General features: G+C 50.0%; 2 protein-coding genes across 3 annotated transcripts; both read left to right on the top strand.

Moving 5' to 3' along the window:
* The first annotated feature begins 5,081 nt into the window (after positions 1-5,081).
* On the top strand, positions 5,082-12,660 carry RNF222 (ring finger protein 222). Of its 2 annotated transcripts, XM_027131035.1 has the most exons (3): positions 5,082-5,219; positions 8,908-9,122; positions 9,711-12,660. In XM_027131035.1, exons 2-3 carry the CDS (start codon positions 9,119-9,121, stop codon positions 10,262-10,264), a joined length of 558 nt encoding a protein of 185 aa, XP_026986836.1. In that variant the 5' UTR covers positions 5,082-5,219; positions 8,908-9,118; the 3' UTR covers positions 10,265-12,660. The 2 variants fall into 2 exon arrangements, with proteins under 2 accessions (XP_026986836.1, XP_026986837.1); XM_027131036.1 differs by lacking the exon at positions 5,082-5,219 and having other exon boundaries at positions 7,502-9,122.
* A 4,758-nt stretch (positions 12,661-17,418) lies between these two features.
* On the top strand, positions 17,419-22,361 carry RPL26 (ribosomal protein L26). The gene is made up of 4 exons (XM_027131019.1): positions 17,419-17,533; positions 18,332-18,504; positions 19,637-19,777; positions 22,188-22,361. The coding sequence occupies exons 2-4, from the start codon at positions 18,337-18,339 to the stop codon at positions 22,314-22,316; spliced, it is 438 nt and encodes a 145-aa protein (XP_026986820.1). The 5' UTR covers positions 17,419-17,533; positions 18,332-18,336; the 3' UTR covers positions 22,317-22,361.
* Positions 22,362-22,502: the final 141 nt, after the last annotated feature.

Genomic DNA, 22,502 nt, shown 5'->3' with positions numbered 1-22,502 from the left:
GGGTAGGTTTTTGTTGCTGTTGTTTAAAGAAAAATCAAGTAAACAAGCGTACTTCGATGTGGCAACAATTACCAAGACAAACCACTAAATTAAGATTTCCCCGGGGGGATTCCTCCTTTAAAAGCCCCAGATTCCGTCACAAGTCCCTCCCTCTTCCCCGGCCCATCTGCCCTCCTCTCCCCAGACTCACCTCCTGGAGAACCTGTCCAAGATCATGCTTTTTCTAAAACAACACTGGTGTACAGTGGCTGAGTAAGGCTCTACCCCGGTGGTGGGCGCATCCTCCTGTCTCCAGCCAGACCTGAGGTTTTCAGTCCACTATGACTTTGAGGGGGGAATCTTGGTATGGATTCCAAAGGCGTCTAGAATAGAAAGGAGAATGACTTTGGGAGAATGCATTGTCCAAACTTCTCTTGTGCGCCACCCCTCCACACACGCACACCCCATACACGTGAGCTAGGCTTCAGAGGTCACCTTTATTAATTTAACAAACATTGATAGGGACTTCCCTTGCGGTCCAGTGGTTAGGACCCCGAGCTTTCACTGAGGAGAGCCTGGGTTCAATCCCTGGTCGGGGAGCTAAGATCCTGCGTGCTGCCTGATGTGGCCCAAAGGAAAAAAACAAAACAAACAAACAAAAAAACCACATTGATTTATTGAGCACTATTGATAGACACCAGGCCCACAAAAATGGACAGAGATGAGTTAGGATCCCCTCCTACAAGGTCTTAAAAGTTAAAGATGCCAGAGGGGAGGTGATGAGGTAGAAAGGCATTCCAGCCAGGAAAAAAAAAATTTTTTTTAAGGCATTAAAAAATAAAATCACAGAGCCCCAGAAGCCTGAGGCCTTCAAGGTATCTAAACTAAAAGCCAGCACTTTGGCCACTCTGTGTGGCATGAGACAGCCAAGGGCAAGAGGATGTCCAGAGACAGTCTGGGAAAGGCAGTGAGGCCCTCATGTGCCGGCTGAGGGGGTGGGCTTTGTACTGAGGGCAGTGGGGAGCCATGGAAGTCTTCAGAGGGAGGAGAGGGATGCAGGGTAACATCTGTGAAGATGCTCTTTGGCTGCTGTGTGCTGGGTTGCAGGTTGGACTGAGGGGGCTGAGGGCCAAGGGGGGCGAGCTGGGAATGACAGCAGCCCTTGTCCGCCTACCAAGCCAGGTGCCCTGGCAGGGCCTGTGTTCTATTCAAAGGCCCCAGGTCTCCCCTGTGCTACCAGCAGCCCCAGGCCATGTAATAATGGGGAGAGAGCCCAGGGGACAAAGGGAACAGGTAAGACAGAGTGAGATTTTTCAGGGGTGTGAATGAACTGAAATCCCCAAACAGCCTCTGAGCTGGCTGGAACCAAGCAGGGCCCCTGCAACTGGATGCAGGGGTGGGCACTTGACACTTGATATGCATTTCCCTGATTAAGGCAGGAGACAGATGGGCTCCAGGTCAGACATTTACAACCAGCCTCCTGTTTACACTTCCTGGGGTGAGAAGAAGATGGGCTCCAGGCGGGACATTCATTACCAGCCCCCTGTTTACATTTCCTGAAGCAAGAGACAAACGAGCTCCAGGACTACATATTTATGACCGGACTCCTGTCTATATTTCGAGATCTGCACCTCGATATAAAAACCAGCAACAGAAATAGGGTAAATAACCAGACATTGGACATTTTTATGGCAGGGACGGAGTGGGACTGAACTCTGTTACAAGATCAAGAGGTCATACGTTTCCCATCCTTGGAGCAAGGGAAACATTGCACATGTGCAGAAGGGCTCCTTGGGGGTCAAAAATGAGGGGGCACCACCCCATAATATGTGATGCTAAGGCTATCCCATAGGCAACTAAGAAGCCCGCATGCCACAACTAAGAAGTCTGCACGCCACAACTAAGACCCAGCACAGACAAAATAAATAATAAATAAATATATTTTTTTAAAAACTGTCCTATGTCCTACTCTGTTAGGACCTTGCTAGATGGCTAGAGGCAACCTGATAAATAAATTCAAGCTAAGGTTTCCCCAGCTGATATACTTACTCTCTCAGGTAAGGGGTGTTTGTGTGTGTGTGCGTGTGTGTGTGTACGCATACCTATACATACATATGTAGCTATGATTTTTAAAGTGGAATTCTTATTTTGGAACACAAAACCATGACAGACTATGATAATAAATACTTATATATTCAAAGTAATCCTCAAAGTCAAGCTTCATGGCAGGGCAGGACCAGTGGAAAAGATTTTCCACTATAACCACATCACATTAGACCAGGGGTCCCCAACCCCCGGGCCACGGACCAGTACCGGCCTGTTAAAAACCCGGCCGCACAGCAGGAGGTGAGCGGCGGTGAGCGAGCGAAGCTTCATCTGCCACTCCCCATTGCTGGCATTACCGCCTGAACACCCCCTCGCCCTCCTGTCCACGGAAAAACTGCCTTCCACGAAACCGGTCCCTGGTGCCAAACAGGTTGGGGACCGCTGCATTAGTCTGAGTCTAAGGACAGCCTGGCCTGGCTCAGTCTCCTCCCTGGGGAATACACACAGCCTTGATGCTGGGTATTTGGGGCTTTTCAGGGACCCCCAGAAAGCCCTGGCAGAGTCAGAAGCCACACTGCTGAAGGTGCCCCTGGAGGTGCTGATAAAAGGAGAAAGATTTGGCCAGCCCTCTGGGACTAGAGTTGCAAAATGAAATATAGGATGCCTGCTGAAATTTGAGTTTTAGATAAGCAATGGATAATTTATTAGTATAAATAGAGCCTAAGTATTAATTTTTTTGGTTTATAATGTAAGTTTCATGCATACAACATTTTATTTCTACTTCTGTATGCACTCCAGCGTGCTCACCACCATAAGTTTAGTTTCCGTCTGGGGCTTCCCTGGTGGCACAGTGGTTGAGAATCTGTCTGCCAATGCAGGGGACACGGGTTCAAGCCCTGGGCCGGGAGGATCCCACATGCCGCGGAGCAACTGGGCCCATGAGCCACAACTACTGAGCCTGCGCGTCCGGAGCCTGTGCTCCGCAACAAGAGAGGCCGCGATAGTGAGAGGCCCGCGCACCGCGATGAAGAGTGGCCCCTGCTCGCCGCAACTAGAGAAAGCCCTCGCACAGAAACAAAGACCCAGCACAGCCATAAATAAATAAATAAATAATTTTTTAAAAAAGTTTAGTTTCCGTCTGTCACCATACAGTCGATCCCCATTACCCATGAGTAGGTCCCAAATATTGCATTGAGCACCCTTATACTAAAAATTGTTTGTTTATCTGAAATACAAATTCATCTGGGCTGTCTGCTTTTTGGGGGGGGGGGGCTGAGCCACGCAGCTTTTGTGGGATCTCAGTTCCCCAACCAGGGATTGAACCTGGGCCCTCGGCAGTGAAAGCACGGAGTCCTAACTACTGGACCGCCAGGGAAGTCCCCAGTCTGCATTTCTATTTGCTAAATTTAGGCCTGCCTGGGTCTCCTCACAGCCAGTTCCTGGGGAAAGAACGTGAGAGACCGTCGTGACAGCTGGTACAGCGTCCGTGGGCGAGGTGACCAGGTGCGACACCCTGACCGTCCTCCCCCGCCCCAGCCTCAAGGTGGCCATGGAGCCAGGCCAGGGTTGGTTGGGTGAGGGAGGGGCCGTCATGGGGTGCCCTGGGGGGGGGTCACACTCATGCTTGGCTGTGCCTTGGATCCAGGAACCTCCTTTGTCAGAAGAAAACCAATTTCTCAAGGACTCCTGCCTTATTCTTTTTTTTTAGGCCTCGCCACACGGCATGTGGGACCTTAGTTCCCTGACCAGGGATCGCACCTGTGCCCCTGCAATGGAAGCACAGTCTTAACCACTGGACCGCCATGGAAGTCCCTGCCTTATTCTTGATTATTTTTTCCTGATCTTGAAAGAAACACACATTCAAATATCACAGGAATGTATAAGTCAGAAAGGTCTTCCAGGGACTTCCCTGGCGGTCCAGTGGTTAAGACTCTGTGCTCCCAATGCAGGGGGCCCGGGTTTGATCCCTGTTCAGGGAACTAGATCCTGCATGCCAAAACTAAAGATCCTGCATGCTGCAACTAAGACCCCTAGCAGTCAAAATAAATAAATTAAGAAAAAAAAAAGTTCCTCCAGAGATAAAACTATCAAGTTGGAGGTATCTTCCAGATTTTTCCTCTATAAAAATGATAATATATCATCATCATTTCCATAAACAGAATCACAGAGACTGTCCTGAAACTTACTGTTTCATGTGATATCAGGGGCTTCCTTCCATGCAGGTGTGCATTTCTACTTTATTGGGGTTTTTTTAAATAAATTTATTTATTTTATTTTTTTTTGGCTGTGTTGGGTCTTTGCTGCTGCATGCAGGCTAAGCGACAAGCTGCAGTAACCATGCTTTTCATTGGTGGCTTCTCTTATTGCAGAGCAGGGGCTCTAGGCATGCGGGCTTCAGCAGTTGTGGCACTCGGGCTCAGTAGTTGTGGTGCACAGGCTTAGTTGCTCCGCCGTATGTGGGATCTTCCCAGACCAGGACTCGAACCCACATCCCCTGCATTGGCAGACAGATTCTTAACAACTGCACCACCAGGGAAGCCCTACTTTCTTTGTTTTACTCTGCCTCCTTCTTTATCTCCATGGTGTTTGGTCTTTGGAGCTCTGAGCCCCTTTGAGTGTGAGATGAAGGACAAATGTACATAAGCACATCACCCAAATATTTGTGTATGACTTTGGGTGGCAAAGCATTACTGACCCCTTCACCCTATCATGGCAGGGGAGCAGGGGGCTAGGGGAGGCTCGCGGAAATGGATCCAGGAGGCTGAAGGGCTGTATGACTTTTATTGTTGGGCTGCGGAGACCTATCTCTGGGGAGCCTCAGTCAAAGAGCTCCTGGATCACCGCCTCCATCGTGAGACCCTCTGCTTGTCTCCAGCACCCATCCCTGGGCTCCTCCTTAGGCAGGGGCCCTTCCTCTCCTAGCATCCTCATCGACATCACCTGACTCCAGCAGGGGCCAAACCCCTGGGCAACGCCAGGAGCCTCCCAGCCTCAAACGGGTTGGCCGACATTCACTTCCCCGTGCTGTCCTCCCGACCTGCTCAGTCACTAGGAAATGCCTTGGAGGCAGTGGCTGTCACAGTGACAGCGGCAGGAGGACGTGCCACCCGCCCAGCACCTCTGGGTGGCTCAGACCTGCTCCATGGAGGCCCCGGGTGGAGAGGCAGATGCTGCTCGCCCTGGTCCCAGCCAAAGTGAGTCTGGGGTCCGGGCTGGGGGCAGGGAAGGAGTGGGATCCAGTCAGAGCTTGGCAGGGCTCTGCACTGACATTGGACTGATGCCAGGGTGTGTGTGTGAGAGAGAGAGAGAGTGTGTGTGTGGAGTGTGTGCGTGTGTGTGTGTGTATGGTGTCTAGGGGTGAGCAAGTGGTCAACAAAGCCTTGCCTTGGGAATCCAGGAGGGAAACCCGGTGCCCACAAGTCTCACTCTGCCTCACAGGCTCACTGTCCCAAGGTGGGGGGCGGGGATCGTCTGGGCTGGTGACACCCCCCTCCAGTCCTCGAGGTGGGCTGCTGTGGGTGAAACTAGGCACTGGGGCTTCATGAGGACGGCTCCCCCTGAGCTGGCCCTCGTCCTCCCCTGCCTCCCAGGCGCTGGAGGGGCAGCCCCGTTTACAATCACTCTGAGGAGGGAAGTCTGGGGAATCACTTTCCCATCCAGGCTTCATCTATTCCTTAAAAAAAAAAAAGCTTTACTGAGGTATGATTGCCATACAACAAGCTGTACATATTTAACATATACAGCTGGATTCTGCAGCTCTCGTGAGGTACGCTCACCCCTGGATGCTTGTTAGATCAGTGTTTCTGTAGAGAAACATTCTGTGAGGGCTGGGACCTCCGATTCTGCCACCCTGCTCTCGATTCTTCACCTACTCCTTGGATCAAGGTCTGGAACGCCCTCCACGGAGGCATCCGAACCCTCACTACAGGAGGGTGGTACGCAGCATGGGCCACGTAACCAGACTGACGTGGCCCCGAACCCTGGGTCTGCCCAGGACTAGCAGCCTGACTTTGAACAAGTTACTTAAGCCTCGCGGTTCCTCATCTGTAAAATGGAAATAATATCCCCCTCCCAGAGTCGCTGTCATGATGAAATGAGGAAGGCATGCAAAATGCTAAGCACATAACTAGTGTTCAATAAATAGTCGCTGTTATAATTATTTATTAGCTCAACACTGGTCCCATCTCACCTAGGAAGACTTTTCAGCCCTCCTTCCCCGAAATTTCCTGAAGCACCAATGGGGATGCCTTTGGTAGATAATGTCTTGCACTGTTATTTAGCTAGTTTGTGCCCAAATCAGAGCATTATTCCTTGCATTTCTTCTGCTGCCCTCTCCCCTGCCCCAGCACTCGAGACAGAGTCAGGCCCATAAGAGGAACTCAAGGATGGAGAATGAAATGGAATTAAGAGAAAGGGAGGGACGCAAGGAGGGAGGCATCAGGGAGACTGAGAAAGGGAGGTGAGAAGGTGGGGATGGAGGGCGGGTGGCATTGTCCAGACGTGAGTGACATGCCTCTCCCGAAGCACACGATGGGGAAGGGACTGCACAGAGAAGCCACCAGTGGGGACCTGGGATGTCTTTTGCATCCCCTGCATCCTTTTAATTTTTCCTCAAACTCAGTCCTCCCTGCTCCCCTTCTCATCCCAAGGAGGAAAGTGCTTCCTGATTTGGCTAATATCTACTCACCCACCCAATCTATCAACTGATTCTAATGTTTTCTATACTATCTATGAAATCTCTCTCTCTCTCTCCCATCTCCCTCTCCATTCTCCTTCCCAGGTGACCTCAGACAAGTCACTTCCCCATCTCTGGACCCGGGTCTGCTCACCTATAAAACTAGATTTTCCTAAATGGCCTCAGAAGTCCTTTCTTCCCCCAGCATTCTCTTATCTAACTGCTTTACTTCTCCTTTTTAAAATTTATTTATTTATTTATTTATTTTTGGCTGCGTTGGGTCCTCATTGCTGCACGTGTGCTTTCTCTCATTGTAGAGAGCGTCGGCTTCTCTTGTTGCAGAGCACGGGCTCTAGGCACGCGGGCTTCAGTAGTTGTGGCTTGCGGGCTCTAGAGCACAGGCTCACTAGTTCTGGCGCACGGGCTTAGTTGCTCCGCGGCATGTAGGATCTTCCCAGACCAGGGCTCGAACCCGTGTCCCCTGTATTGACAGGCGGACTCTCAACCACTGTGCCACCAGGGAAGTCCCTGCTTTACTTCTCTTGCCTGTCTTGATAACTTACTTCTTAGTTACCCAAACAACTTAAGCGATTGATCATCCCTCCTTTTAAAAAAATCTTGTTTCAAGAAAACTTATAAATGTCCCCTAGGCTCTAAAGTTTCATGAAGGGCTTTCTTTTTTTTTTTTTTTTTTTTGCGGTACGGGGGCCTCTCACTGCTGTGGCCTCTCCCGTTGCGGAGCACAGTCTCCGGACGTGCAGGCTCAGCGGCCATGGCTCACGGACCCAGCCGCTCCGTGGCATGTGGGACCTTCCTGGACCGGGGCACAAACCCGTGTCCCCTGCATTGGCAGGCGGACTCTCAACCACTGCGCCACCAGGGAAGCCCCATGAAGGGCTTTCCTGATCACTGCATATCTCCAATGCCTGGCTCAGTACCTAGCCCGCAGCAAGCGGTCAATAAATATTTGTTGAATAACTGGATGGATGGAATTGCCACCATATGCCTGTGGGGAATAATGAGATGCAGGGGGACATGTTAGCAGTTGGTCGGCTTAAGAAAACCTAGGTCATCCTGAGAATAACCCCAGTTTAGACACTTGCAAGTGTGTTATGAAACAAAAAAGTAAAAAGTCTGAGAAACTCTGGAATCACCATCTTAATGATCTACTGCCCATCACTTACCTAATCTATTGTCATCCTGTTCAGTTATTCTAATTTGATGGGAGCTGCCCTCTGTCAGGGGTGTGATATTCTTTAGTCACTTATGTAATAAGGAACATCTGGGGAGGAGAGGGAAGGCCGGAAGGCAGATGTCAGGAGGGGAAAGGGCTCGGCGGCCTTAACAATGACACCTACCGTTTATTGAGCACTTACTGCGAGCCAGACTCTTCACTCTTGCTACCTCACTTAATACTCTGGACAACGCTGAGAGGAAGGTGGTACGATTATCATCAACCCCACCTTAGAGATGGAAAATCGAGGCTCAGACAGGTTATACAGATATATCCTTGGGTATATCAAGGATTTGAAGCCAGCTTCAGAGTCTGAGCACTTGAACCCTCACCCCAGCATGGAAGCCACACTGACCACTTCAGAGACCAAAGCCTGAAAACCCCTGCAAAGGCTTTGGTGTTGCCACCAGGGTCCCCAGTCCCCTACCCCTCCCTCTACATATTTTTGCTCTTTCTTGGTTATGGGACCAAGTTTTCAACTTGGCAAGATGGACTTGGAACCAAGCCAGGAGCGGGGAGAGATTCCAAAAGATTTGTGATTAAACCAACTCTAGTTCGTCCTTCCTAGTAACTAACCTTGTTCTCACTAGGTCATCTCTCAGATCTGGGGGCTGCCACACGGCTCTAGTTGTCAGTGCGTCCAGGGGTCTTTGTCTACATCACTGATATATCAATAACAGGAAGAGGCTGTTCTAGAGGAGTTTAGATGACACAGCTGTGACACGTTGGGGACACGTTGAATAATGAGAACACTTGGACCACATCACATACCCAAAGAGGTGTTTCCCATCAAGGTTCACACCTTGGGAAACTGGACTAAATCCAACAATGTTGCCGTTGCTGACAGCATCGCTGGAGCCTCTCTTTAGCTCTCGGATAATGTTAGAAACCCACCTGTTGCATCATGGTGACTCCTTTTCTTTGATTTAAAACAATCTCATGCCACTTGAGTACTCATTTGCTTTCTCACCAGAATGGGCACCCGGTGACTTTTGGCCATTTCCAAATACCAGACGTATCCTCGAAGGATGAAAATCTGCCTTCACAGAGGTTAATCCGAAGGTTCTCTCGCAGCCTCGGGCAGGCCTCCGGGAAGAGTCTGAAGGATGAGTGAGCTGTGACGGGCAAAGGAAGGAGCCCACAGCTCCCTGACGTGACCGCGCGGCCGGCCAGCCGTCATTTGGATGTGTAAGTTTGGAGTTTCATTTTCAAACCCCTCGTTGCTTTACAGCCACACGTGGCACACAGGAATGCGGCGCAGCGGCTGCGCACAACCCAGTGGGTCGGCCAGCCCAAGCGGGGAAACGCAGCAGCAGCAGCGGCTGTTCTGGAAAACGGCCACTCTGGGCACACGCCCACACTGAGGCCTGGACTGAGGCCGCCGGTGCAACCGCTTAGCCACCCGCTTCCCCTGGGAAATGGGTCCTCCGGCCTCCACTTCGGGCCTGGAACCAGGAAGCGGGAGGCGGTGACCTCACAGCGAGTGCCCGTCGGGCTGGAGGTGGGAGGGTACACCTTCCCCCGCCACCCACCTCATTCCAGAGCCCAGCGTGGCTGGGAGCTCTCGTTATTTGTCTCCCGATCCCCCTTCCGGAAGCGGCCCCTCATCGCTTCCGGCGGGTCCGGGGTTACTTCCGGTAGACCCTGGAGGAGGAGCAGCGGGAGAGGACCGGGGAGGAGGGGGCGGAGGCAGCGGGGTGCCGGGAGGCCCGGAGGGGTCCGGCAGGGGAGCGAAGGAGGGATAGGCGCTGATGCTCTGGCCCTTCCCGCCCACAGCCAGGGCCCTGCTCTCCCGTGCGGCCATGTCCGAGGGGGAGAGCAAGGAAAGCTTGGGCGGCGAGTGCCCCGTGTGCTACGAGAAGTTCCGCGAAATGGAGGGCGCCAGCCGGACGCTGAGCTGTGGCCACATGTTCTGCCATGACTGCCTGGTCAAGTACCTCCTCTCCACGCGCGTGGACGGGCAGGTCCAGAGGACCGTCGTCTGCCCCGTCTGCCGCTACGTCACCTTCCTCGACAAGAAGAGCTCCTGCTGGCCCTCCAAGCTGGACAAGAGCTCTCAGACCCTGATCGTGCCCTTGGACCCGCCTCCCGGCCTGCTCCGGGAGCCGCAGATCTTCCTCATCAGCAGCCATGGGATACCCCTGGGGAAGCAGGACAGCATCCTGCCCGGGCGCAGCCTGGCCGAGCTCTTGGAGGCCTCCCCGGTGCCCAGCTCCACCCGGTCGTTCTGCAGCCGCTTCCAGGCCCTACTGCTCATCGTCCTCATTGCCGTGGTGTCCGTGGTGGCTGCCATCCTGCCCTGGGTGCTGCTGGTGAGGAAGCACGCGTGAGTGGGGCACCGGCCCGAGGGCCGCTCTGGAAGCTGCCCGCTCACACAGCCAGGCTGCCTGGGGGATGTCAGCCGAGCCCTGAGGGATGGCCAGGGGCAGAAGGGATGTTAGGGCGGTGCTGGCTGGAGGTCCAGTGGCATCTCCCCACCCCGGGCTCCTTGCTCCCAGTGCGTCTCAGGGAGAACAGGGAGGCCAGGGCTGGGCTGAGCAGCCAGGCTCTGGGCTGAATGAAATGGAAACTCCAGGCTCCAGGCCAGGGAGGAAAGCGTGATGGACACCCTTGCTCAGAAACAGCAGCAGGGGCATACCCTCCGGGGAAGCTGACCCTTCCTCTAGGCTGGAGCCGAGCAACGCAGGGAGATGGGCGGCTGCTCCGTCCTGTGGGCTCACCAGCCCCGAGGGGTAGTCCTCACCTGCCAGGTGACCTGCCTGAGCCCAGCTGGGGTTCTGCGTCGGGTACATCCCAGAGGGGCCCAAGGGCAGGACTTCTCCAGGACAGAATTCCCAGCCACCGTCCTCCAACCCGCTCCGAGCAATAAACAGAAGGGGTGGCGCAGGGGCCAAAGGCGCTTGTGTTTCCTGGAATCTCAGCCCCCATCCATGACACCCCACAGCTGGGCAAGGGTGCCAGCCTGGAAGGTCTTCCCTGAGGGAGAAGCTGATCTCAGGGAGCTCCTGGAGGAAGGAACAGAAAAGGGGAGTGGAGGCCACATCAGGAGTCGGAAGTTTGTTGACAGAGGCTGAGGCCAGCAGAATGGCCCACAGAGCCGGAGGTCTCCCCAAGCCTCCCCGGCCCAAGAATGGTCCAAATTTTGAGTCCTGGGGTTTTCAAGGATAGCGTGGAAAGCGGGCAGTGCAGGGGAAGCCTGGTGGCCGGGACTTGAGTCAGCTGAAAACTATGTGGGCAAACGAACCCCTGGGGGCTTCCTCCCAGCCCAGGTTCTCCTCTTCCTCATGACCAACCACTCATTAGAGGCCACACCAGCTGGGCCAGTTCCCGGGGTGGATTCCCAGGCTGGGCTGGGTGAGGAAGGGTGGGGAAGAAGACAGCTGTGCTTGGCAGAGACGCTTCTGTCTCAGTGAACGCTGGAACCCAGCTGTTGTCGGCGCTGGCCAAGGTCACATCACCTGGGGACCCCGCCTATGCTGGGGGTCCTTGATGAGGACACTAGAAAAAGCTCAGATTGGGTCTTGTCTGGGGAGCGAGCCATTCGGGGACAGCTATCTTCTGTTTATTAAGGCCCATAAGTCAGTGGGCCATCATCTTAATTTTAGGACTAAAACCAGCAAAAACCTCAAGCTGTTTTCTGAAATGGGTGGTTCAGAGCCCAGGTGTGCCAACAGCCAAGCTCTCCACAGCCTCTGCCTCTCTCAGCGAAGCTCGCTGTCTGTGGGGAAAGAAGTAGCGCCCTCTTACCTAGTTCCTAAAAGCCTGTAATGGTGGTCATTTGGGGACCATTCGGGGATGGGATCCACCTGCAGGGGATATTGGGACACAGAAAGAGTTGATTTAATGCACTTATGGGCTTCTTTTCAAGACTAGAGAAGAACATAGGTGCTATTGGGGGAGGTACAGGTGGATTCATGGGAAAAATGTTTATTACAGGAATTAAAATGTTACATTTACAAAGACTCTACTGAGTCAGTTTTAACCACACCCAGGCTGCTTCAAACAGTGTCATGAATGTCTGGGGACCTGCTTTTAGCCTCTTCAGATTCTGTTGTGTTTGCCGAAAGTTAATTTCGAAATCCCTGTAGTGTTTCCATATTGTTCAGTCGTGACTTGTAGATAGCACTCCTTTTATTTTCAAAGAATGTCAAAAGCTATATATTTTCTCAAAGATTCCAGACACACTGTAAATGCATGTGGGAAGCGATGAGCCTGGCCTTTTAGGATAATTCTTTTTAAATGAAAAAGACCATCCGAAAACACAAATGCAAATGGCTCTTAAACATTTACTCAGCCACACTTGTGAAAGGAGTGCAAATTACAATTCTGCTGGCGTCCCGTTTTTCACCTATTAGCTTGTCTAAACTCACCCTGCTGCCAACGCTGAGGGAAGCACGTGAGGTTGGTAGGAAGGGATACTGATAAAACCCCTAGGAGGGGAAATTTGACATTATCTATCAAATGTCCACTTTGACCAAGCAATTCCCGTTCTAGAAAGGTATGTGACAGATACACTTGCATATTGTGGCATTGACATATGTAACTGCAGTGTTGTTCCTAAAAACAAAGAATTGGGAAACCCTGCATGCCAGTCAGAAGGGGCTGGTTGTGTAACTTGAGATGCAGGAACTGTCATGCAGCTGTAAAAAGAACAAGGAAGGACCTGCAAACTGACTGAAAGTCTCCAAGATCCAATGGCCGATGGGCAGAGGCAAGGTGTGAAACGCTGGGTATCCGATACTACAACCTGTGTAGAAAGTGGGGGCATAAGAATTTACTTTCCGGGACTTCCCTGGTGTCCAGTGGTTAAGAGTGCGCTGAGAATGGACTTGAGGACACGGGGAGGGAGAAGGGTAAGCTAGGACGGAGTGAGAGAGTGGCATGGACTCATAAATACTACCAAATGTAAAATAGATAGCTAGTGGGAAGCAGCTGCATAGCCCAGGGAGATCAGCTCGGTGCTTTGTGACCACCTAGAGGGGTGGGATAGGGAGGGTGGGAGGGAGACGCAAGAGGGAGGAGATATGGGGATATATGTATACGTATAGCTGATTCACTTTGTCATACAGCAGAAACTAATACACCATTGTAAAGCAATTGTACTCCAATAAAGATGTTAAAAAAAAAAAAAAAGACTGTGCTTCCACTACAGGGGGCACGGGTTCGATCCCTGGTCAGGGAACTAGATCCCACATGCCGCGTGGCGTGCCCAAAAAAATGAAAAAGAATTTACTTTCTGATTTGCTTATTTGCGCATAAAGCAATTGGGAATATTCAAAAAAAAACTAGTAAGAGTGGTGAACTGTGGATGGGGATGAGAAAATGATGGAATGGAAAGGGAACTTCTCCCTTTACCTTTGGTATTTAGGGATTTTTGAACCAAGTAAATGTAGGTATTATCTGAACATTAAATTGAAAAATTATATCAGAAGCTAAAGATATCTTCAGTGTACACACTTGCCTAGTGAGGAGTCGGCCCCAGGAGCCGCCAGACTGCTTGCCCTGTGGTTCCAGAGCGTCAGCTGATGTGTCTCGTCCGAGGTATGACATCTCAGGCTCACCAGGCACCCAGGAAGGAAGGTACAATGTTTAATATTCTCAGCGTTCCTAAGTTCCTAGGGATTTCTCTGGGCCCCACCATTTAATGTGCTCATCTTGATTCCCTCTTTCTCGATTTTTTTTGGCTGTGCTGCGCGGCTTGTGGGATCTTAGCTCTCCAACTCCCCAGGCCCCTGGCATTGAGAGTGGGAGTCCTAACCCCTGGACTGCCAGGGAATTCCCTGTTTTGATTCCCTCTTCTCTATCCTTCCTTTTCTTTCTCAAATAAAATCTTTCGCTTTAAGCAACCACCCTGGGGTCAGGGCACTACAGGAAGATAACATAGATAGATAGGTAGACAGGCAGACGGATGCCCCGAGGTTAAACATAAACTGTCACTCCTCTCTTTCTCCCCTTGTCCAGCGGCATACCCCCGCCTTTACACACACACTCTCACACTCACACATACTCACTCCCTTTGCCACCTCCCATTACAATAACCTTTAGCTCTCATACACAGTCTAGGCCGACCCAGCGAGCCGAAGGATCCCTACTGCACTGGTGGGCCCCAGGCCAGGGCTGCCAGGAGTCTGGGCAGGCACATCAGAGACCGCTCTGCCCCTCGGCCCGTGACCTCTGCCCTCAGTGAAGCCTGAGGACGCGGGCAGCTCTTCTGCAATCCCCACTTCTCTCTTTGACCTTCACGATCCAAATGTCCTTTTTTGATACAAAATAAACAACCTTGGCCCACCCTCACAACTTGTCCCTTTCCTTCGTCCTCCTCAAACCCAGAACAAAGGAGCACCACAACTAATTCTCAACACAAACTACTGGCAGTTCCTACAAGCAATGCTGGTGCAGGCCTCTGGGCTCTCGTTTGGGTAGCTCTCTCCACCTGGAACACGCTTCCCCCATTGTCTACCTGGAAAACTCCTACCTAGCTTTCCAGAAACAGTTCATGGGTTACCTATAAAACCTCCCCCAGCCCTTACCTTGGTTAGAATTGGCCGCACCTGTGCTGTGTCCCCTGCTGCATTCCACCATCTTCCCGAGACACTTGATGATGCGTGTTTGTTGACAAGTCCGTCTCCTCCTTCTAGACAATGTGCTCCTTGACAAGAGGCTAGATCTTAACTGATCTTGCTCAGATCATACCAAGTGTCTGGCACAGAATTTAGGAAAGAGTCGAAGCTGCATAAATATTTGAAGAATGCATGAGTGAAGGAATGAATGGGTGAACAAATGAACAAGTAAACATGACGGTTTGTGGTCCAGAAAAAAAAGTTTAGTCCAGGGATGTAGGCATGAAGCCTGGATAATACCTACCTTGGTGTGTCTTAGGGCTACACAAAGACCACCCTCAAAATGACCCGAAGGAGCCGGTTTAAAAGGACTCACTTGGGGACTTCCTTGGAGGTCCAGTGGTTAAGACTCAAAAAAGAAAAGAAAAAAAAAGGACTCACGTAAGAAGAATGTGGAGAGAGGACAGCCAGGTGAGGTGGCCAGAGGTTCATGTAGGGTGGCGCCATGACGCCCAACAGACACTTGTGAAGATAAACAGACTGTATAACTAGGCTAGCAGTCATCTGCATCTGTGGGTACAACTTCCAACAGTCTTCACACTGTATAAAGTGGTTATGTTTCCACATGGTGAGTGGGCTCGAGTTTCATTTCGATGACTGTGTTGGATGGAGGGAGGGAGGCCTGAGAGGCTTGGGTGACAGCAGAGAATGATGGGGAGGCTGAAGAAACAGAGAGGACCTTTGTGGGAAGAGAGAAAGATGATGGGGAGGCCTGAAGAAGAGGCGATGAAGGAAACTAGTAAAGACAATAAGAGGAATGAGAAGGTGAAGACCAGAAAGGGAGGCAGGAGCCTTCAGCAGCTCCCTACGACTTTCAGCGTCCAGGTCAAACTCAGCTCAACCCCAGAGCCCCATGGGCTCCTCTCTGAATCCCTCTCATGCCAGCCACAGGGACCCGGCACCTGGTGACAGTGTGTCATGGGCTTCACACCTCCACGCCTTCCCTCAAGCTATTCCCTCTGCCTCCTGGAGCTAATTTTAACATTCCTCAAAGGTCACTAAAGGGCGACTTCACCCCAGGTCTTCCCGGACCCCAGAGTTCTCTTCTTTTCCCGAAGCACCCAGGCACCAAGGATAGCCAGGCTCAGCGAGCACTTCTCTGGGGTCCTGTGGTTGTTAATTTTGTTGTTTATCTCATCTCTTAGACAGTGAGCTTCCTGCAGGCAGAAACTTTGACTAATTGCCTTTTGTAGCTCCAGGGTGCAACCTGGCTGGCCCATGAAAGATGTTCCATAAACATTTGTTGAAAAGAATTGCAGCAGAAGAATTCTGCTCTCACTGAAGTTTTGAATAACAAATAAAATCCGGGGCTATATCTTCACAGCATATTTAAGAACACAACTATTTTTAAATCATGAAAACACATGTTCTTCACTGACTCCACTCTGGGCCCTCAAGGATATGGTTTCTCACTCTTTGACTTGACCCCAGTGGGTTCCTACAAAGTGGGACCATATAGGGAATTATCAGAAGGGGCTGGGAAGCCAGCCTGCACGGGTTCGTCTATAACCTATGGGTTCTGGATAACCTTGCACGAGCTCCTCTCACTTCTCTGTGGCTCAGGGTCCTCATCTGTAAAACAGGACAACAATACCAGGATGGCAAGGCTATTTGGTGGATTAAAGGAGTTAAAAAGGCAGTGAGTAGAGGGTGTCCCTAAGACTCTGCAAGCTTACTACGTCTTAAGTATCATGAAACGTGTGTCTTCCCCTAGTATGACACCTGCGTTATTCATTCAACAGAAACCGGTCGCTTACTAGGTGCACGGCCAGGCACGCGGCGGGAGTTCACCCCGCACTGCAATCCTTCAGGAGGGTGCACCCCCTTGCCCGGCTTCCATCAGATCCTGAACTGAATGTGAGCAGGCAGTAAAATTAAGAAAAGGGCACAGTGGGGCTTCCCTGGCGGCACAGTGGTTAAGAGTCTGCCTGCCAGTACAGAGGACACGGGTTCGAGCCCTGGTCCGGAAGATCCCACATGCCATGGAGCAACTAAGCCCGTGCGCCACAACTACTGAGCCTGAGCTCTAGAGCCCGTGAGCTACAACTACTGAATCTTGCCCGCCTAGAGCCTGTTTTCCGCAACAAGAGAAGCCACCGCAATGAGAAGACCGCTCACCGCACTAGAGAAAGCCGGCGTGTAGCAATGAAGACCCAACGCAGACAAAAATAAATAAATAAAATAAATTTATTTTTTAAAAAAAGAAAGAAAAGGCACAGTTCTCTACGTGGAAAAGCTTCCTCACGCCGCTATCCTCAAAGTGTGGTCTCGGACCAGCACCCTCGGCATCACCTGGGAGCTCGTTAGAAACGCGGGTTCAGACCTAGTTCAGCGGGGCGGGGGCAGACCCGCGGCCCCAGTCCTCGGAAGGCCCCTCGCCGGCGGGAGCCGAACCTCGGGCGGGCCCCGCGGAGCAGTCAACACACACATTGGTGTTGGGGCGGCTGCGGGCGCCGGGCTGGAGCTGGCTGGTTACCTGTCAGGCACACTCGACAGGCCCACGCCCTTGGCCCGAGGTCCAGGTAACCGAGGTGACCGGCCGGCCGGAGTCCCAGCGCCACCTGGCGGTCAAATATAGGACCTGCCCTTTCCCGGCTAAGGGAGTACCCGCTGCCCGGTGTTCGAGTGAAGGGACACGGGTCCCTGGGGCCGCTAGCTCCCTCAACACCCGGCGGGGCAGTCAGACCCCAAGCAGCCCCCGCCACTTGCCCGGGAACCACCGTTCCCAGAGGACGCAGCTGCAGAACCCAGAGCTCTCACGGAAGGCACCAGGACCTGGAGAAGGGCTCTGCAGTTCCCCTCCGAGCCACGAGATGACGCTAGTGATCAATTTCTTTCCCAGTTTTCCGTCCGCGTTCAAACTCTGTGCCTCTCTCGCTCCAAGAAACATCGGTCTCGCGAGACCTCTCGGAAACTTACAAAACCGGAAGCTGTGTGTGGATTTCTTCCCTTTTGTGGCCATCGCTGAAGCGCTAACGGGTGAGTTTGCCGGGACAGCGCGTGTAATCTGCAGCCATCCGTTCACGGGCACGGTGTATCTCGATCCCGGGGGCCCCGATACTGTTCCGGTGGCCGAGTAGCAGCCGGGAAGGGGGGCCAGGATGGTCTCGACCTTTCTCCTAGCTCAAGGCCCGCCGGGGTGGGGAAGGGAGGAGGAAAGAGGATTTGGGGACTTCGAAACGGGAGCTGAAGGGGAGAGGGCCTATGGTGATGGAGTCTAGTCTGGGCACTGTAGTTTCCTAAAGAATGGTCTCAGGATAACTTCTTGGTAAATCTACTGAACTTTCAGACGGCGCTCGCCCATTGGAAGGCTTTTTGGACCCGAGTTATGTGCATTTTCCAGGTTCGGGATGAGGGCCTGATTTCATTCATTTGGGATGGGGCTAAATGTGTTCACGCTCAAGTTCGCAGATTAACGTTGGTTGGTCTTTCTAAAACGTGATGTGATGTTGAATTGTCAGTCTGCTTTGCCCTAATTCAGCGGAAATATAAGGCCTGTTTTAGCTTTCTTACGCAGTGGTTATGCAGTTTGAGAGTGTAAACAAAAAGTTTAATTACAACAGGTGTGTTGGTAATGGAACGTTCTTCTGTTCCATAAGCAAATACAGAAAACATCCCAGTAAAGCAGTTCACTACAAGCAGTTTTTGATGAAGTTAAAGAATGTGACGGCTTTTGTGAGCATTCTGAACTTTCCAGATGAAATTGTTGCAGTTACTTGTTTGTAAACTGAGATTTGGTCATTTAAGGGTTTACACCTCTTTTAACTTTTTATTTAGCCGAAATGAAGTTCAATCCCTTTGTGACTTCTGACCGAAGCAAGAACCGGAAAAGGCATTTCAATGCGCCTTCCCACATTCGCAGGAAAATTATGTCTTCCCCTCTTTCTAAAGAGCTGAGACAGAAGTACAATGTCCGATCCATGCCCATCCGGAAGGATGATGAAGTTCAGGTATGTGCCGTGTTCAGGTCATCTTGGCGAATATCCCACACGTTAGGCACAGACGATGGATTGCATTCTGAGAGCGATACATCTGAGACATTGGCTCCCAGAACAGCATTGCAAAAGGAGTTGAGCTGGGGGCTAAACAAAAAGCATGTAGCTTCCTTCACCTTTACACTTTGGTGAAAATCAGTTGTCTCAGGCGTCAGATGCAGTCATAATTAAACAGAAGAAAGGGGGTTTGGAACCAGAATCTTAGTTTGGAGTTATCTTTTTCTGGGTGTGTTTGGGCATTGGAGAGGCATTTGAGGACCAGTAAACAATTCTGTGCCTGAATCAAAATCCATATATAAGTTACAAGTGAGCTGTAGTTCCATATGATTGTTTGAGAGTACCAGTAAATAAGTTGTCAAGTCTATTTAAGTGAAAATGTCTATTAATGTTTCTTAGCTGTAACTTGCAGCTAGTGATTAAGATTCAAGTAGTCTCTAAAGCAGCTTACACGTTACCAGCATTTCATGAGATGAATAGCCATTTGTCGCTCCTGTGCTCGTGCTAAAAGTGCCAGTAGGTTTTGGAGGCAGTCTCTGCTTTCTCCAACTGGGAAGAAACATCTGTTCAGAAGCACTTTGGCAAGCTGAGGGTCGTTGGGACTTGCGGGTACAGAACGATGTTAGTTAACCTCAGGGAAAGAAGTGGCATGTTTCCTTAAATATTAGCTGCTGCCCACTCTTTGGCACTTAGTTGGGCCCTTTAATGGGTTGTGAATTTAATATTTATGGCCTGTTGTTCCCTTTGAGATGGAGTGACAGTTTCCTTGTCAACTCGGTACAAAAAACCAAGGTGGGCTTGTTCCTCGTTTTTAATCTTTTAACAAGCCCACCACTGCTGGTGGGTCATCAGTTGTAGGATGCACTGTCCATCACTGTAGATTTATATGGAGCATAGTTTATTTCCAGGTTAATTGAAGCCAGAGATAGAATTATTGGCACATTTCCATTAATGATTAGGTCTTTCAAAATTGGAAGATCCTGTATATCTGATAACGTGAATGATGTTTACCTGATTCATAGGTTTCCTGATTTTCAAGTTTAATATTCTTTTAACCACATATATCTTTTATTTTTGAATTTGCATTTAGGTTGTACGAGGGCACTACAAAGGGCAGCAAATTGGCAAAGTAGTCCAGGTTTACAGGAAGAAGTATGTCATCTACATTGAACGAGTGCAGCGGGAGAAGGCTAATGGCACAACTGTCCACGTGGGCATTCACCCCAGCAAGGTGGGTGTTTTTAAGAATGCTTGAGAGGGGAGAAGGAAATTTTAACAGTTATTTTGTATGTGTATTTAATGTACCTTTTCCTTAAAAGCTATTAGTAAGCTGATCGATCAATCTAAAAATGAATAGATCTTAAAATATAGGAAATTGGGTAGTTTTTAGATAATATGGAGCTGATACCCTGTGTATTAAACAGAATTGAGTAAACAGTAAGGCACATTTACAGCCCTGCAAAGTAGGTATTAAGTCATTTGCAGATGGAAAAAATCTGGACCTCAGGGTCTAGATCCCATTGATAGTGGTATCTAAGCCAAAATAGAAGATGATGGTCTGATTCTCGTGTCCTGGACTTTAATGTGAATTCTCCAATACTGCTGTCTAATTTCTCTCAATTAAAAAAATATGTTTAATATAAAGGTAATAAATGTGCTTGGTGCCTATTCAGATAATGAGGTGTTCGTTTCTTTAAGATCTTGAGTTGGCACCACAAATCTAATCTTCAAACTACAGGAAAGTCGCAAGACTAGTACAGCTGTTGCATATCTTTCACCTAGAATTCACAACCTCCATTTTCTTTGCCCTTTACCCTGCCCACTAGTGGATTACAAACATCCTGGCACTTCACCTCTAATTACGTCAGTGTGTATCTCTTAAGAGCGAAGACTTTCCCATTCTTTACTACAGTCTTATTTTTGCCCCCAACTAGATGAGCTGTTGTCAAGGTCACCAATCCAGTGACCAGTTCTTAGTGTTTTATGAACTTAATGCAGCATTTGACAGTTGATCTCCCTCTTTGTGGCTCATCTTCATCTCTTATTCCAGACAAACCTCAATATCCAGTTGACTAGTTTGCATGTCAACTTGGATACCCAATCAGTATCTCATACCTGACATGTTTAAACTCCTGGTTTTATCCTTGAACCCTCTTGCAGTTTGTTACCGTCACTGTGTGTGGCAGCTTTGTCCTAATGGCTCAGGCCAAAATGTCATTATTATATACCCCACATGAGTCGATAAGACCTGTTGACTGCTGTCACATTGTATCCAGAATATTGTTACCATCTGAGTGGCCTACAAGACTGATCACCAGCTACTACTTCTTTTTATTTATTTATTTATTTTTGGGTGTATCGGGTCTTCCTTGCAGCGCGCACAGGCTTTCTCTAGTTGCGGTGAGTGGGGGCTACTCTTCGTTGTGGTGCACCGGCTTCTCATCGCGGTGGCTTCTCTTGCTGCACAGCACGGGCTCTCGGCACGCGGGCTTCAGTAGTTGTGGCTCGTGGGCTCTAGAGCACAGGCTCAGTAGTTGTGGCGCACGGGCTTAATTGCTCTGCGGCACGTGGGATCTTCCCCGACCAGGGCTCGAACCTGTGTCCCCTACATTGGCAGACGGATTCTTAACCACTGCGCCACCAGGGAGGTCCCATCACCAGCTACTTCTTGATGTCACCTTATTCCACTCTCCGTGTTCTAGTCCACTGGCCTCTTTACTGTTCCTACAGCCATGCTACTCAGTGTGTCTGCTGGTTGGCAGGATCACCTGGCAACTTCATAGAATTGTACATTCTGTTTCCAGGTCTACTGGAGCAGAATTTGGGGGTGGGACCCAGGGGTCTATTTTTATAAGCCCTCCAGACACACTCAAATTTGAGAAACACACCTGTTAAACTTAGAAGTTCTTCTGCCTCTGGACTTCTGTGCTTGCTGTTCTGTTTGGAATACTCTACCCTTCTTATCAGGTCTCTGTTCAAATATAGACCTTTCCGTGAGGCTTTGCCTAATCTCGATCATGATTTAGCCCCTGTCCTCCAGCATTCCATCTCATATTAGATATAACCTCCATGGCGGTGGAGATTGTCTTTTGGTCGCTATGCTATATTTCCAGACCTTGTTCAGTGCTGTCTTTGCCTTCCCTCACCTTCCTCTCTAAGACTAAAATTTATCATAATCTGGGTGTCTTTAGTGACAAGTCTGTTGGAATAAGGTCTGTTCTATGACTTCACTAAAGGTTTTGCAGGTTGAAGCATGTGTGAAGGCTACATTTAATTTCCAACCTTGTGGTACTAACGTTACTATAGAAACAAAAACGTGTATGACTTTGTTAGCTTATAAAACTGAGAGGAGTGGAATAGTTGAAACGTTTTGCAGTAGAAAAAGCTGATTTTCAAATAAAGCACAGAAGAGGACGTGAGAAGAACCACCAGTGCCACGTTGCCTTCTCCTTTGTTGGCTGAGCATTAGTGAACGTTTAAATTTAAGCCAGGTTTGGGGGTAAAGAATCATTTCTGGCGCTTCAGTGTTTAGGCATCCACTCCCACAGGTGTGGGGAACGGCACTGAATGTTGGGTTTCCCATGTGTTCTGTGTTGGTAATTGTTTAAAGCTCAGGAGCATTTTTTCTTATTTGTCTGCAGGTGGTCATCACCAGACTAAAACTGGACAAAGACCGCAAAAAGATCCTCGAACGTAAAGCCAAGTCTCGCCAAGTAGGGAAGGAAAAGGGCAAATATAAGGAAGAAACAATTGAGAAGATGCAGGAATGAAGTGATCTTGTTTACAACTTTCATTAAAAACTGTTAAAATTAAGAGTCTTTGTTTATGTGTGGTGCTTTGAGACGCTGACTAGATTTCGGTGGGTCAGTTTTCAGGGAAGTTCAGGTGATGTTAGCTATCTAGGGGCGGACTACCCTTATCTTGTGGCTTGATTCCAGTAATGAAAAGTACTGTTT

The sequence above is a fragment of the Aethalodelphis obliquidens genome, unplaced genomic scaffold (genome assembly GCF_003676395.1).
Source record: "Aethalodelphis obliquidens isolate GAN/ISIS:26980383/991018 unplaced genomic scaffold, ASM367639v1 scaffold38, whole genome shotgun sequence".
NCBI classification, from domain to species: Eukaryota; Metazoa; Chordata; class Mammalia; order Artiodactyla; family Delphinidae; genus Aethalodelphis; species Aethalodelphis obliquidens.
This window is presented reverse-complemented; position numbering and strand designations above follow the sequence as displayed.